The following is a 15995-nucleotide window of genomic DNA, read 5'->3' as shown; positions in this document are numbered from 1 at the left end:
GTGCAATAAAACAAGGCAAGCATGTATAGTTTTTACTGCATAAAAGTGAGCATACACAGATATTTGGGATATCTGGCCCAGTGGAAGTCAAAGCCTCTCCCTTTAGGTAAGAAATCATACCCCATTGCTCTGAAGTTCCAATAACCACCTAGACAAGTGGGCCCACCATAGAGAATAAGGTTCTTGGTTACTTCTTCCACTAAGACCACTCTGCTCTCAGTTCAGTTGGATACAAAGCGTCAGATGGAGAATCTCCCCAGTGGGTGCCTGCAAGTCATAGGGCACCGAAGATATCACAGATGAAGCTCCCACAGTGGAGTGTTCCCTCTCAATTTCAAACCTAAATGCTAGGGTCAAACTGAAGAGATCCCCAGAAGGAGGATTCAAAAGTATACCCAGGGATGCCAAACGATGGCAAAGGAAATGAAGAAAAAGAATAGCTCAATGAAATTAAATACCGTGATCAGGGAAACAATTTGTTAAGGTCACCTTTCTGTGGACACGGGAGGAAGAAAACAGCATTCAGCTGGGCTCAAGGCTGATCCAACCCTGCCAAGGCAGAGTTTCTGAAAGTGCACACACTTCTGGTTTTTGCAATGCAATCTAAAAAGCCAGTATAGACCCACTAATGACACCATTTCTTCTACAACAGGTAACTTCTCATTTCCTCAACAGAATTTACTTGACTGGAAATGCCCTTCTCCTGAGGTCATCTATCATACCAACGTCATTTATAACAAAGAAAAGGTGATCACAGGAATATTATATCAAGATAATGAAAAGAAATGCTGGTTTGATGGGGGGGGGGGAAGCAAGGGAGGCGTTTTCACAGCTTACTTCTAGATCTCTTTTATAATCACCAATATTTACAATATTTAGGAAATACGTCAGTATTACAATTAGCTTTGATATAGGTTTAGAAAATCATTAACTTGGGAATTACACAACATTCTGAAGGTCACAAAATACATCTGGCTCACTGGGAATACATCAGAAGCATATATACAAATGAGAAGATGTGGTTGTCAATCGAAATTTAGTTATACTAAACTAGAAAAAATTGTGTGGGCCTGGAGTTATCTTTAAACTAAATATAATTGAGAGGACTAAAACAGAGATGAGACAATTACCATTCACTGAACAAAGCTACATATTAAATCTAAGACAAACACACAATATCATCGGTCATTAGGTCATAATATGATAGTAATTTCAATCCTCTCCCCAGGTCTGTAACTCTACCTCCACAAACACTGTTGACCTCATTTAAGGGATGATAGTTAAATGATCTGCCCATTATGAACTGGTATCAAACCAAATTCTATCTAATTTCAAGGCCCAGAGTTCTTTTTCCTATTCTGTACTACATTGCCCCAACATCCCCTTTCATTTTCTGTTAGATAATTGACAATTTACCTAAAAATTCCTCACCTTTAAAAAAAGCATGAAAGTGAAGAATATGATGAAAATTATATAAAATGAGAAAATGAGGCTTGTGACAGCAAAGTTTTTTGGATTTCAAGAACATCAAAAACGGTAGGAGAAATAATAGCCCCTTTGTGCAACATTTTGATCTATGATTCACTCACAGTCATGCATATCACCTCATAACATTTATTACCTAAAGAAATGAAAGGCATACATTTAGTCTTTTTCATGAAAATTCTAAAACTTTGTACAAAGAGAGGTGATGGCCATTATCCAGAAACATCAGTCAGGCGAGGAAGCTACAGAGGGAAATTTATAGAAATAACAGGCATTCCTCAACTGATATATGGTCAAAGGATATTAACATGCAGTTTTCAGGAAAAGTAATCAAAGTTACCTATAGTCATATAAAAAAATGCTCCAAAGCACTAGTGATGAGAGAAATGAAAATTAAAATAACTCTGACCTACTACCTCACACCTGTCAGATTGGCTAACGTGAAAGAAAAGGAAAATGACAAATGCCAGAGGGGATGTGAGAAAATTCAAACTAGTAATGTACAATCAGTGAAGTTGTATATTGATTCAACCATTCTGGAAAATAATTTAGAACTATGCCCAAAGGGCTATAAAACCATGCATACCCTTTGACCAAGCAAAATGCCACTACTAGGTCTATATCCCGAAAAGATTTTTTAAAAAAGGAAAAAGACCTATGCATACAAAAATATAGCAGTTCTTTTAGTGGTGGCAAAAAATTGGAAATTGAAGAGATGTCCATCAGTTGGGGAATGACTGAACAAGTTGTTATTGATGAACAGGATGCTCTCAGAAAAGCATGGAAAGATTTACACGAACTGATGCAAAGTGAAAAGAGCAGGACCAGGAGAACATTTTACACAGTAACAGCAATATTTTATGGTGAACTACTATGAATAACTTTAGCTTTCTCAGCAATACAATGATCCAAGACAATTCTATAGGGCTTATGATGAAAGATGTTGGTCCATCTCCAAAGAACTAGTACAGCCTGAATGCAGATCAAAGATACAACAGATGTATGTTTGACATAGAGTAAAACATACATAGCTTTTTAAACGGTCCCCCAAGAAGTTATCACTGTTCCTATCCATCCATGTGGACATGTAAGGTTAATGACTGAGGGTAAGTGGGGGGTAGGGGGAGAAAGAAGAGTTAAAAATCTTCCCTATCCATTAATAGGCCTCTGACAACACCTTTTGTTAATTTCTAATGAGATACTGGGTCATGACAGTCATGCCCTCGAGCTCTGAAAAGTATATATATACTCTGAGGTGCGGTTTTGCTTTGGACTAATTTTTTGGAAGAAGGTTTCTATATGCCAGATGAGACTCTGGGCAGCCATTTTAAGAAGCCCCTCTGCTTTGAAAACCCAGATGTGTTGGGGCTTCTCTCTCTGGTAACGATATATGTCTTGTCTATGGTCAGACAGTTGGAAGCCCTGTCTGTTGGTCTTTCTGGTTGTAATTTGTTTTTATTTTCTCTGAAGTTCAGGGTGCTGACTTTTTCCCCTGAACTAAGTGAATGACATATGTGCTTGATTAAAGTAGATTGCTGACCCCTCACAAGTTGCTTTTCTTTTAGAAAAGTCGATCAAAGGAGCTGTCTATGCCAGGGTCCTTACTGATACAGAACATTACAAAGCACTCTATGATTCAAGGGCAATCTAAATGTTACCATCACATAAGATGAGAAACAAAAAGGCATTTGGTCACCTAAAGTACTTGGTGTTATAGGAAACACCCTATGTACCTTGTTTGGAAAGAGAAGAATTCATTATCAATGATGAGATTTTAAAATGATCTTATTGATCAATAGTGTGTGATACCCTAAAATCCTAATTTCCTTGGTGAATACAACAGTACCTTGGAAAAAGATTGCTCAACCTATTTGTATTGGAAATATAAAATAGATGGGGGAAAATAAGACATATTGCCTAAAATATGGCTTACATTTGATCCGGCAGTCCTTTGCCCAGCTATTAATAGACAGACTTATTTTGGATAAGTGCTACAGACAGACAAGGACTTATTGAGGAGATGATCATTATGATCCCAAATTTTTTACTCTTCTCTAACACATATTTTTCCAACAGACTAGATCATAGCATGGGCAAGTGAAGTAGCTAGCAAAAGAAATGACAAGGTTAGCTCAAGTAATATCCTGGGGTCTCCTGCTAGATAATAATGACGACTACAAAGATCCTTGAGCATCCTGGGCTAACACCCAACATATGGAAGAATATATGGAGAAAAGTGGATCAGTATTACCATGTACAAAGAACCACAGAAAGGGGATGACCAGAAACAACATAGAAAATTAATGAAATCGTAGATCCACCAAAGTGGCTCCACCAAAGAAATCATAGTTAGGAAACCAGAAGCAAAGGTAACTACAGTATATCACACTGAGCTTGTGTCTACACACAAACTAATTTCACCGTGGGGGAGTTTTTCCTTTGTTTTTCCCTTTTGGTAGAGAAAAAGGTAGCTTAATTGGTTGATCATTTTTAAAGTCACACCAGACTGGGTTTTCTTTCCTCTTGCAGGCTTTCTGAGCAACACATTCTGGGATGAATTTAAAAAAGAGAGGCCTAAATTCCCAACAATTAAACAGATAGTGACTTTATCACAGAGTTGCCATTCAAGCTGGAAGAGTGGAGATATAGACATTGATTCATTTATACAGGTATGAAAAGGGAGAAAGGTATTGAAATTGGTGAACAAACATATTAGGACCAATAAAATTCAAATGGAGGATTTTACAGCACAACTTGAAAATGCCAACTTGAAAATGATTTACATAAACTGGCACACATCTATGACATTTTCTATCCTGTAATCATAGCCATCACAACGTATTATGTTCAACCATATTTAAGGAGTCTTTTCGTTACTCCTTACTCCAATAATACTTCTACCTGATCCTGATTATATCTTGTATGTTATCTTTCCCTATTAGAGTATGAATGCCTTGATGCTAGAGTTTGTTTTTGCATTTCTTTTTATCTCCAGTGCTTACCACAGTGCCTGCCACATAGTAGACATTAATAAATGCTAGTTGAATGATGGATTGACTTTAATCACCCATCTGAAATGCATCTGATATCAATCTCTCTACCCCCAGATACTATTGACCATGATGATAATATTCTGCCACAGTCCTGGATGATGTGCTTGTGAACCTGAGGTCTTAAAAGTTGTCAATTAAGAACAAGCTCTGGAAAGTCCAGCCAAAGGAAAAAAAAAAGATGTGGAACATAGGCTAGAGAATAGACTCTGTCTTATGTCTGACAACCAACTGACTTCAAGTTCAAGGGCTTGTTACCAGAAGGTTAGCCGTAAAATGATCAATTTGTCTTGGCCACCATAGTACCTTCTGAAATTCCTTTACCAAACCTAGCAAGACTTCAATCTATGCTGGTAAACAGACTACCAATTTAGATCAAATTACAGATCTTATTAGGGGAGAAAGGCAAGAGGAGAAATGTTAGTAAGAGAAATACTAATAATATTCTCTACACCACCAGATCTCTATAATTTCCCCACTTTAGGAAACTCCTTGGCTTGTAACACCGCCGCCCCGCCTTGATGCACATGTGGATCTATTATCTTCTCAGGTTAGGAAGCTCCTTGGTATATGAACTTCCTTCATTAATACAGGTCAACATGACATCTGTAATTTAAAAGTCTTAAGAGAATTGTCCGTGGCAAGAAAAGTGAAGGGACATATACAGATCGACTCAGCACAATTATATGTTTTAGAGGAAGGGGATGAATCCAGGCTATCCTGAAGCCAAGGCCAGGCTACCTAGCCTACTAATGAGACTACTACCCAGTTCAAAAGATTCCACTGAGATTTGGATGTCAGTACTGGCCTTTCCTTTAAAACTAATATTCACTATTATTAAGCAGTTTGCAACCTTACTTACAATGCAAATTTTAAGAACAGACTAGATTTTGGTAAATCTATTTGCAACTCTAAATTGTGATCCAAGTACACTTGGATTTAAAACGTTAAAATCTTGCTGAGCCATTTTCAGTGCTGCGCCTCTTTTCTCACAATACCACATTAACAAAGACATTTTTCTCAAAATTCCTATTTTCATATATCTTATACTGACCTGATACAAGCCAATTTGGCTTTTAAATCACTCCATCTTTCATTCATATACATGATTTTATGTTGGAGGGCGGCTGCTGCATTGGAATTTCCAAGGGCCTTGATCATATTTTCCTGTTTCTTTTCATCGATATTTTTCAAAATATTGCTGTGTGCATCGATTTCTGCCTGTATGTCCTATTAAAATAAGAAGAGAAAAATGCAAATATTAAGTAATAGTGTGTTAATGTTACCTATGACCAATAAACACAGATACATACACACACACACACAGACACACACAAACTCACACCTGCATGATTTGTGGCATAACTAAATTTTTTACTGGGTTTTTTATCAAAGTATTTCCCTTTATAACATGTTAAATTCAATGAATGATTTTTTTAAAATGCTTTCTCCTTCGAAAATCATTACAGAATTCAACTCTGTTTAAGCGGTTCTTCAAAATTAAACAATGGATTTCTGGATTTTACTTGTTTAAGATTGTTCCAAAGACAGAGCTTGCAGGTCCTATGTAAAGTTGGGAGTTTTTTCCTGTTGTTTTTAATGTTGTACTCTTCATAAGGTCTAATTTTAACAACTGCCCCCAAATCATTTAGCATTATTTTGCTACAAAAGTCAAACCACTAATTCGTCTTAAGAAGAACAGCTACTCATTCTCTCCTTTATACACATTCTTTAAATGTGTGAAGATCTTACAATGGACACTATAAAACTGCTTAGCTTTATATTGCTATACAAAGCAAGAATTAGGCAAACCTAAGTTTTTTTGCTAGACCCTATATGATATGTAAAAAGCTCTAAGAAATGGCAAGAAAACTTTTTACCTATCTCCTTTCTCTATTAAAAGAATACTAACTTACTTGAATCCAATGATAGGTGGATGCTAACTTTTCTTTATAAATGAAATATAATAAACTGACTAGAAATGCACCATTTTGGAGTTAAGCTGACTTCTTTTAACATTGGGCTTCTTAAAGAGAGCAAGAAGTAGGATCATGTATTTCAAATTGAAAAAAGTTTAGAAGTAGATTAGCATAAATTATTCATTTTACAGGTAAGAAAACAGGCTCCAAGGGAATTCAGTGCCTTGATGAAGGTCATACAAGTCGTATCAAAACGAGGATTTGAACTCACATCCAAATCCAATGCTCCTTCCGCTGAAAACAATTATTAGGGTTGTTCAAAGAGGAGCATTACATGAACTTTCTTTAATTCATTTTTTTTAACAGTACTTGTCTAGAAACAACTTCAGAAGCGAAGATAGCGGAGAGTAAGCAGTAAATGGCCACAGCTTTCCCATATTCACCTCCACACAACCATAAACTGGAGGCCCCTCCAAATTCTGGAATAGCAGAACAAGCCAAAAGAAACAATCATTTAGCCCAAGAAACCTGGAAGATTGGCAAGAAATCCTCACTGGGTGAAAGAAGTATGGAAAGACTTGTATGAACTGATGCAGAGTGAAAGGAGCAGAACCAGGAAAACACTGTACACAGTGTCAGCAACATTGTGTGATGATCTACTACGAATGACTCAGCTTTTCTCAGTATCACAGCGATACAAGAAAAGTGCAAAAGACTCTCGCAAAAGGGTATCCACAGCCAGATAAAGAACTGATGGACTCTGAATGCAGACTGTGCATACTTGTTTACTTCTTTTATTCTCTTTTGCAATTTTTCCCCTTTTGATCTGTTTCTTCTTCCACAAATGTGACTAATATGGAAATACATTTTACATGCTAGCACATGTATATAACCTTTATCAAGTAGCCTGCCATTTTGGGAAGAGGGAGGAGACAGAGGGAAGGAGAAAAAATTGGGAACTCAAAATCTTGTAAAAATGAATGCTGAAAATTATACTGACATGTAATTTGGGGGAGGGGGGAACTAAACCCTCAAGTACCATTAAACCACAGTAACACCAAACACAATCTCCCATTTTCCTTAGAAACTGAGTACTGAAAGAATATGCTGAATTTTACTACTTAGACAAGGTATGATCCACAGGCACACTGATATATCAAAAAATAAAGGAATCGTGAAGACTGCTATATCTTCTTGGGAGACTGACAGGGTAAGCCATCAATATGATTGCCAAATCAAAAACAAAGACTGGTGGAATGGTGAGATTTCTACTTCGTTCATACACGTATGCCTATAATGACATAATGTATCTAATCAAAGAGACAAAGCAAGCCAAAGAAATAGTCTAGAGATTTACTGAAGGGGCCATGCCAATATATTCAACAGTTCACAACATAGGATTGAAGAGAACAGCATGAAATGCAGTTTCTTCTGACAAAAACTTTGGACTGACCATGGTTCTGTGGCAATGGTCAAAAAGAAAGTGGCCAGTGATATTAATGATAGGACAAATTTTTCAACTTCTTAAGACATAAAGGATTCTTTCCACTAGCTTTATCATTTCAATGACAACCTTAAATGCATAATCACATGATCAAAATCTCAATCTGTAGTCGTCTTGTCAAATCAAAGAAAAATGATTTGTTTTTTTTTAAAAAATGTGTTTAAAAATATTACATGTTATCTTTTGAACTTTAGCTTAGACAAAGAGAATTTGTATATACAAACTTTGTACTACACTCTATAATTATGTTTTCATAAATACTTGGTGACCACAGACAGAATTTAAAATTCGGCAATGAAGGCAAAGTGCTTTTTAAAGATGCTAGGTAAACTATGTAATGTGGGACCGATTTGATAATTCCTATTTTGATGGAAAGATTTAGAATTCAAAAAAAAGAACTTGAAAGCAATTGGCACAAAGATTGATTCATTTTCTTCCCCTTTGTTTACATTTTGTTTATTTTTGTATGGTATATTTACCCAAACCTAGATGTTATCAATAATTTTTCTTCTGATGGGGTCCTGACCTTTTTGCTGAAAGCAAAGAAGTGTCGACTCCTTAGAAACAATTTCCTTGCTATATCTCAAAGTCCAGCCCAAGCAAACAAAATTAGCTACTAGAGGAAAATAAATTTATCATTTCTTTGCAAAAAAGTAGATAGGAATTTGCAGTTTAAGAGTGATTATGGAAATTCAAGGAATCACTCATTCTTTACACATTCCCCAGAGTTCTCTAGTTCTGAATATAGGAAAATGATCTTTAGACCATCTAAATGTTACCCATACGAGAAAGACATAAAAAATGTATTTGGCTTATTATGAGACACAATATAGTTCCTGAAGTAAAAATGCTTAATGGGACAGTTCTCAGTGCTGATTTGGGGCTTATGACATTATTTGGTCAACTCTGACAATGAAATTGAGAAGACACATCAGTTGCCTGATTTCCATCACTATTAAGCAGATTTAAATTTCACTTTTCACAACTATGGTCAAAAACTCTTGGTAGAACACAGCAACCACTACCATTACAAAAGCTTAAAGCCAAACTTCTTCACTAAGAGGTTTTTTTCCTTCCTGTTAGTCTCATTAATGCTCGTCTCTGTCCCAAGAGGGTAAACAAAATACTGAACAAGGTCAGAGTTATACCTATTCTGCCTCCCAATTAATCAGTTTAAAACTACATAATCTGATTATATTAAAAAACTTAAGAGTAAGCAAAAAAAACAATTCGACATCAAATCACATTATAAAAATAACCAATCCAACAGAAGTCTTATAGTAACAACAGAGCAGAATAAATTCCTAAATTCCAAAGAGTAGCTCAGTTACTTGGCATTTCAATTCAATAAAATCTAGTATAGCAAAAAAAGAAAAAAATTTGAAATGTCCTTTTAAAGTAGTACTAATAAAATAACATAATAATAGTACTTACATAATACTTGGAGGTTTATAAATGTTATCCTATTTTATCCTTGCAACAATTCTAAGAAGTAGATGCTATTATTATCCCTATAGTAACACGAATGAGGAAACCAAGACTGACCGTCCTGTTCAAGGTCACAGTCATTAAGTGCCTAAGGATGAATTTGAACTTTTCATTCTGACTCCAAGTTTAGCACTATATCCACTGAAACACCAAACTGCTTACTAGACTAAGCAGATTTGACTTGAATATAAATAAACTTATTTGAGTACAGTAAAAATATATCTCATGTACTTTATATTTAAGAATTTTCCAAACAGTCTTCATACTTATCAAATTTTGAGCATTCAGGTGAGACAATGAATTAAAAACTCATAAACTATAAAGCTGGGGTGGGGGGCACATATGGAGGGATACACAAGTTTCCCTATCTTATACAGATTAGAAATCCAGTAGCATCCTTTGCAGCTTGAAAGTTTGAACATGTTCTGTTTTTTCAGCCTGAGTCAGTTTGCCCCTTCTTAGGCAGGCTGGTGGTCCTCCACTCCTGGAGGCTCACCACATTGGAGCCAGCAGCCTTAGTGTGGACACTCTGGCTTTAGTCTTACGACAGCTCAAAATCCCTGAGTTCAGGTAATACCCCAGCCTCAGCTACTCAAGCAGAAAGTATGTTCCACCATGTCTGGCCAGTAGGTATGATTCTTAAGGAACTTCTTTTCATATATACTTCATAACCCCATTCGATTTCAAAGGAGATATCAAAACTGCCAGTCACAAGCTTAACATATTCAATTCCTATTAAATTGAAGCAAACACTGCTATGAGAAATGAATCTGTTCCACTGATGAAAAGAACATATACTGTATTTTTCCTTTAAAAGATTATATCCAGTTGAATACTATACCAGGAAAGTTTCAACTGATTTCTTTAAACTGGGATGGGGCAGGGTGTTAGTTCATTCAATTAGTTGAGTTCTGTCTTTTCCCCAAATAAATCTGAACTCTTCATGGTTTCCTTATCTACAAGGCTGGGGTTCTGCTGTTGTCACTTTAGGAGATTTCAAAAGGATTCCCCAAGAGAATACTGCTACTTAGGCAAAGAAGCCCTTGAAGAGAACGGCAATTATCATAAATCAACTACTGGTGGAACTGCAGATATTAAAATAAGACATTAAGTTACTCGAAAATGTCATTCAGATGGAACTGCCTATTATTATACCTACTATGATGACTATGTAAATGGATTAAGACATACACAAACTCAAATGGCTCAAATGTGACAGTATATTAATTATCATTAAAGTCCTCAAACCCTTTCTTTCCAAACTATTTTCAAGCTAGACCAAACAAAGTCAAGCCAGAACTTCTGCATTGGGCCTTTGATGTAAAGGAAATACAAAAAGGGGAACCAAACGGACACACTGTACTTCCCTGTACATATGATGGAAGGAGGAAGAGTGAAGGATTGGTGATCAGATCCATCATCCTGGCTTTAAATTAACCATAAGAAATGATTCTCAAATGCTGGTGGTCTTATCCATTCTTGAGTCACTCACTCATAGGCAGAAAGTATATTATATTACATTCTCTAAGTAAATAAACTTTTTTTTTCTCACGGGGAAGGAAAAAACTATACTTCTTTAAGTATGACTATACGCTTTATACTGAAGAAGGCTGGTCTCCCCTCATACCATTTTTTTCCTAGCAGGCCTCAGAGGAAGTTCAGCAGTTTAAAAGATATGACTCAATTTTTGAAAAATTCCTAATTTTTGTTTTCCTAATATGGGTTCAGACTACAGAGCAGTTTCAGGAATAGAGGAAGGTTAACACAGTGCATTATCGTTCTTTCCTAAGGTAATCTGAGTAGGGACATGTAACACCTTCTTCATCCAATTTGGAGCAGTTTCAATGGATAAGACTATGTTTCTCTGAATTCTTGTTTTAAGCTATTTTAAAATTTGGCTATGTGTCATTCAACAAATGCAACAGTCCAACCTAAAAGAGAACACATTTTAAAAGTGTCCAAATTCACTGTCCTATAGAATTTTCAATATATAAAGGAATCTTTCAAAATATAAATTGATAGATTAGCAAGAAGTATGATTGCAATGGTTCAGAAAGTAGTTGTGCTTACAAATGAATGAGTTAAGGCAATGACTTCTCTGATAATGGAAAGTACCCTGAAAGTTCTCCAGAGAAGTGACACAGCAAGAGAATATTCAGAACTGATTTATTTTGAATGTGTTAGATATATTTAGCAAGATAAATGGTAAATATTTAAGTATACTACTGTGACCTTGCAGAAGTCATTCTACATTTAAACTTGCTGACCATAAGCATGAAGAAATTATATTACAATGTAATGGGATATTTTCCAAGTGTCAAGAAAACTAAATAGCTCTATTTTTTTAAAAAAGAGGCAAGAGTTTTACATAAATGGTACATTGTGCTTGGTCAATCCAACCCTCTATCTTTCTAATGAAAAGTTTTCCTTTGAAAAAATAACAATGAGGGGACACAGAAAGAAATATACTAAATGTTCTAACAGGACATTGAATTGTAAGCTATTTAGGACAGATTTTTTTTTTTTAATGATGCTTTGTAAGAAGCTGTTCATACATGTATTTTTAAGTGATAAGACTATAAATCATAACCCTAATGCAAATATGTTGATGATAAAGTTCATGAAATACCTTAACCACAAAATCCAAAATAATCCTTGCAGGAGGGGTGGTTTTAGGAGAAAAACATGAATTATAGAATTTGAAATTTAATTCACTCCTTTCAAAATGTTTATTAACTTATGCTATTGCCATGAGTACTGCCTGGCTTTCTGCCAAAATAAGTCTGAAAAATAAAATCTAAAGCATAGTTTCTACTAAAATCATTGTTCAAAAGGTGTTACACAAATATCTATGATTACAAGTCATTTAATATATAATTTGCTACAGTTACAACTTACCTGATGTGCCCAAATATACTGTAAAAATAATAAGCTTGTAAAAACCAGAGATGAAGATCAGAATGAATTAAATAAATGCCAAATTTCATACTAAAAATGTCGATCTATACCAAAAAAACCAATAATGACAACAAAAGACATTTGCCTGATCACATGCTCAATTCCTTAGAACTATGATAAACAGAGCAGCAAAGAAGGAAAAACTTTGCGTCCCCCTCAAGGATGGGACAATGATGCAAAGTTATGACTAATTATTAATTTGAGAAGGTTACACAAAGCTTTCTGAAATGGTCCCCATATTTTTTTAATTTAGTTAGAAAAAGATGTCTATCTGCTAAATTACAATGAAACATAATAACACTCATTATGTCATGAGTTATACAAAAAAACTAAGTACCACAGAAGCTTCAAAAAGTAAACCCAGGGATTAATTCTATTTTTATATGTAAACCCAAACGGACCAGTCTTCTCCATTGATTAGTCCATCACTCAAAGGTATCAACTAGGTTTGAACCATTCTTGAATCAATTTGGGAGAAGGAATCTCCTTTGATCATTGGATTAAAGCAGATGACAACTCATATTTTTAACTGTTAGGAAGAAAATCAGTCACTCTCTATGGGATTGTGTATAACACAGAAATAAAGCACAGACATGCAAATTCCTGTAGCAAAACCAAGTTTGGGGAGATTCAAGGCTCAGGAATACCTAGAAAAGGCAGTCCCCTAACCAGTCCTAAAGGGCAACAAGTAGGAGCGATCCCAAAGGGTGTTACTCTCCCTGACCAACTATCCCTATCAAAGACCATTTCAGAGAGAATGAAATAGTGGAGACAATGTATCCAAAAGGAAGAGGAAAGAAACAATAAGATCAAATTTAAAAGACCAAGATAGGTTCAGGACTCTCTAAAGGCAATGACTTTGGAATAAAGCTGAAAATACCATCTAAGGGAACTTCATGAGTGCGCCAATAAAGGAGAAAAGGACTTCCAGTAAACAGGACATAGTAGCCCTGTGGCACTCATGAGGTCAGCACAAATGTACTCTAAGCTTGAGCTCTTCATCTCAGGGACCTGTGAACACCTGTGTGATTATTTCCACTGCCTGTGTTTGCTGCTGGTTTGGAGAAAGTAGTTTCAACTGTTCTAACCACTGCATGTTAAACTTGAATAGCTAAGGATCAAGGTGAAGCATACCAGGGAAGACTTCTAAGCAAACTCTGTTATTCCTTTTTTTTTTTTTAATTTTTTAATTTTTTTTAAATTTATTTATTTAACTTTTAACATTCATTTTCACAAAATTTTGGGTTCCAAATTTTCTCCCCATTTCTCTCCTCCCTCCTCCCCAAAATGCCAAGCATTCTAATTGCCTCTATCACTGATCTGCCCTCTCTTCTAACATCCCTCCCTTCCCTTGTCCCCATCTTCTCTTTTGTACTGTAGGGCCAGATAACTTTCTATACCCCTTTACCTGTATTTCTTATTGCCTAGTAGTAAGAACAATACTCGACAGTCGTTCCTAAAACTTTGACTTCCAACTTCTCTTCATCCCTCCCTCCCCACCCATTCCCGTTGGGAAGAAGCAATTCAATATAGGCCATATCTGTGTAGTTTTGCAAATGACTTCCATAATAGTTGTGTTGTGTAAGACTAACTATATTTCCCTCCATCCTATCCTGCCCCCTATTGCTTCTATTCTCTCTTTTGATCCTGTCCCTCCCCAAGAGGGTTGACCTCAAATTGCTCCCTCCTCTCACTGCCCTCCCCTCCATCATCCCCCCACCCCTCCTATCCCCTTCTTCCCCACTTTCCTGTATTGTAAGATAGGTTTTCATACCAAAATGATTGTGCATTTTATTCCTTCCTTTAGTCGAATGCGATGAGAGTAAGCTTCATGTTTTTCTCTCACCTCCCCTCTTGTTCCCTCCACTGAAAAGTCTTTTGCTTGCCTCTTTTATGAGATAATTTGCCCCATTCCATTTCTCCCTTTCTCCTCCCAATATATTTCTCTCTCACTGCTTAATTTCATTTTTTAAGATATGACCCCATCCTATTCAACTCACTCTGTGCTGTGTGTGTGTGTGTGTGTGTGTGTGTGTGTGTGTGTGTAATCCCACCAACTACCCAGATACTGAAAAGTTTCAAGAGTTATGAATATTGTCTTTCCATGTAGGAATGTAAACAGTTCAACTTTAGGAAATAACTTTTTGCTGTTTACCTTTCATGCTTCTCTTCATTCTTCTGTTTGAAAGTCAAATTTTCTTTTCAGCTCTGGTCTTTTCATCAAGAATGCTTGAAAGTCCCCAATTTCATTGAAAGACCATTTTTTCCCCTGAAGTATTATACTCAGTTTTGCTGGGTAGGTGATTCTTGGTTTTAGTCCTTGTTCCTTTGACTTCTGGAATATCTTATTCCACGTCCTGCAATCCCTTAATGTAGAAGCTGCTAGATCTTGTGTTATCCTGATTGTAATGTTATCCTGATTGTATTTCCACAATACTTGAATTGTTTCTTTCTAGCTGCTTGCAATATTTTCTCCTTGATCTGGGAACTGTGGAATTTGGCCACAATGTTCCTAGGAGTTTCTCTTTTTGGATCTCTTTCATGTGCTGTTCTGTGGATTCCTTGAAGACTTATTTTGCCCTCTGGTTCTAGAATCTCAGGGCAGTTTTCCTTGATAATTTCATGAAAGATGATGTCTAGGCTCTTTTTTTTGATCATGGCTTTCAGGTAGTCCCATAATTTTTAAATTGTCTCTCCTGGATCTATTTTCCAGGTCAGTTTTTTTTTCCAATGAGATATTTCACATTATCTTCCATTTTTTCATTCTTTTGGTTATTTTTTTGTGATTTCTTGGTTTCTCATAAAGTCATTAGCCTCCATCTGTTCCATTCTAATTTTGAAAGATCTATTTTCTTCAGTGAGCTTTTGGACCTCCTTTTCCATTTGGCTAATTCTGCTTTTGAAAGCATTCTTCTCCTCATTGACTTTTTGAGTCTCTTTTGCCAATTGAGTTGGCCTATTTTTCAAGGTGTTATTTTCTTCAGCATTTTTTTGGGTCTCCTTTAGCAAGGTGCTGACCTGCTGTTCATGCTTTACCTGCATGTCTCTCATTTCTCTTCCCAGTTTTTCCTCCACCTCTCTAACTTGATTTTCAAAATCCTTTTTGAGCTCTTCCATGGCCTGAGCCCACTGAATATTTATTTTGGATGTTTGGGATACAGAAGCTTTGAGTTTTACGTCTTTCCCTGATGGTAAGCATTGTTTTTCCTCATCTGAAAGAATGGGAGGACATATCTGTTCACCAAGAAAGTAGCCTTCTATGGTCTTACTTTTTTCCCCTTTTTGGGGCATTTTCCCAGCCAGTTATTTGACTTTTGGGTCCTTTGTCAAGAGTAGGGTATACTCTTGGAATCTGTGAGATCTCAGTTCCTCCAAGGTGGCACAATCAAGCGTGTACTGGTCTGGATACAGAGAGGGATTTTTGTGCCCAGAATCTTAGCAGATACCTCTCCACAGCCACTTGGCCTCCAGTTCCCAAGTCAGCACTGGGGGCTGATTTTCAGATAAGCTGGATGGGCAGGGCCGCCATTCAGTGTGAGACAAAGACCAGCTAGGCCAGGGCCTCCACCCAGGGCAGAGGCAAGATTCAGC

The 15995-nt window shown here is 36.4% G+C and overlaps 1 protein-coding gene across 1 annotated transcript in view; it reads right to left on the bottom strand.

Annotated features, from left to right (window-relative positions):
* LOC140527008 (utrophin-like) overlaps positions 1-15995 on the bottom strand; it is a 65697-nt gene that overhangs the window by 11095 nt on the left and 38607 nt on the right. Inside the window, exon 4 of the mRNA XM_072643628.1 lies at positions 5590-5765. Within this exon, the coding sequence (XP_072499729.1) occupies positions 5590-5765 (176 nt within the window). The remainder of the gene's footprint in view (positions 1-5589; positions 5766-15995) is intronic.

The sequence above is a fragment of the Notamacropus eugenii genome, chromosome 2 (genome assembly GCF_028372415.1).
Source record: "Notamacropus eugenii isolate mMacEug1 chromosome 2, mMacEug1.pri_v2, whole genome shotgun sequence".
NCBI classification, from domain to species: domain Eukaryota; kingdom Metazoa; phylum Chordata; class Mammalia; order Diprotodontia; family Macropodidae; genus Notamacropus; species Notamacropus eugenii.
The sequence above is the reverse complement of the archived record's forward strand: the minus strand, read 5'-3'. Positions and strand labels throughout refer to the sequence as shown.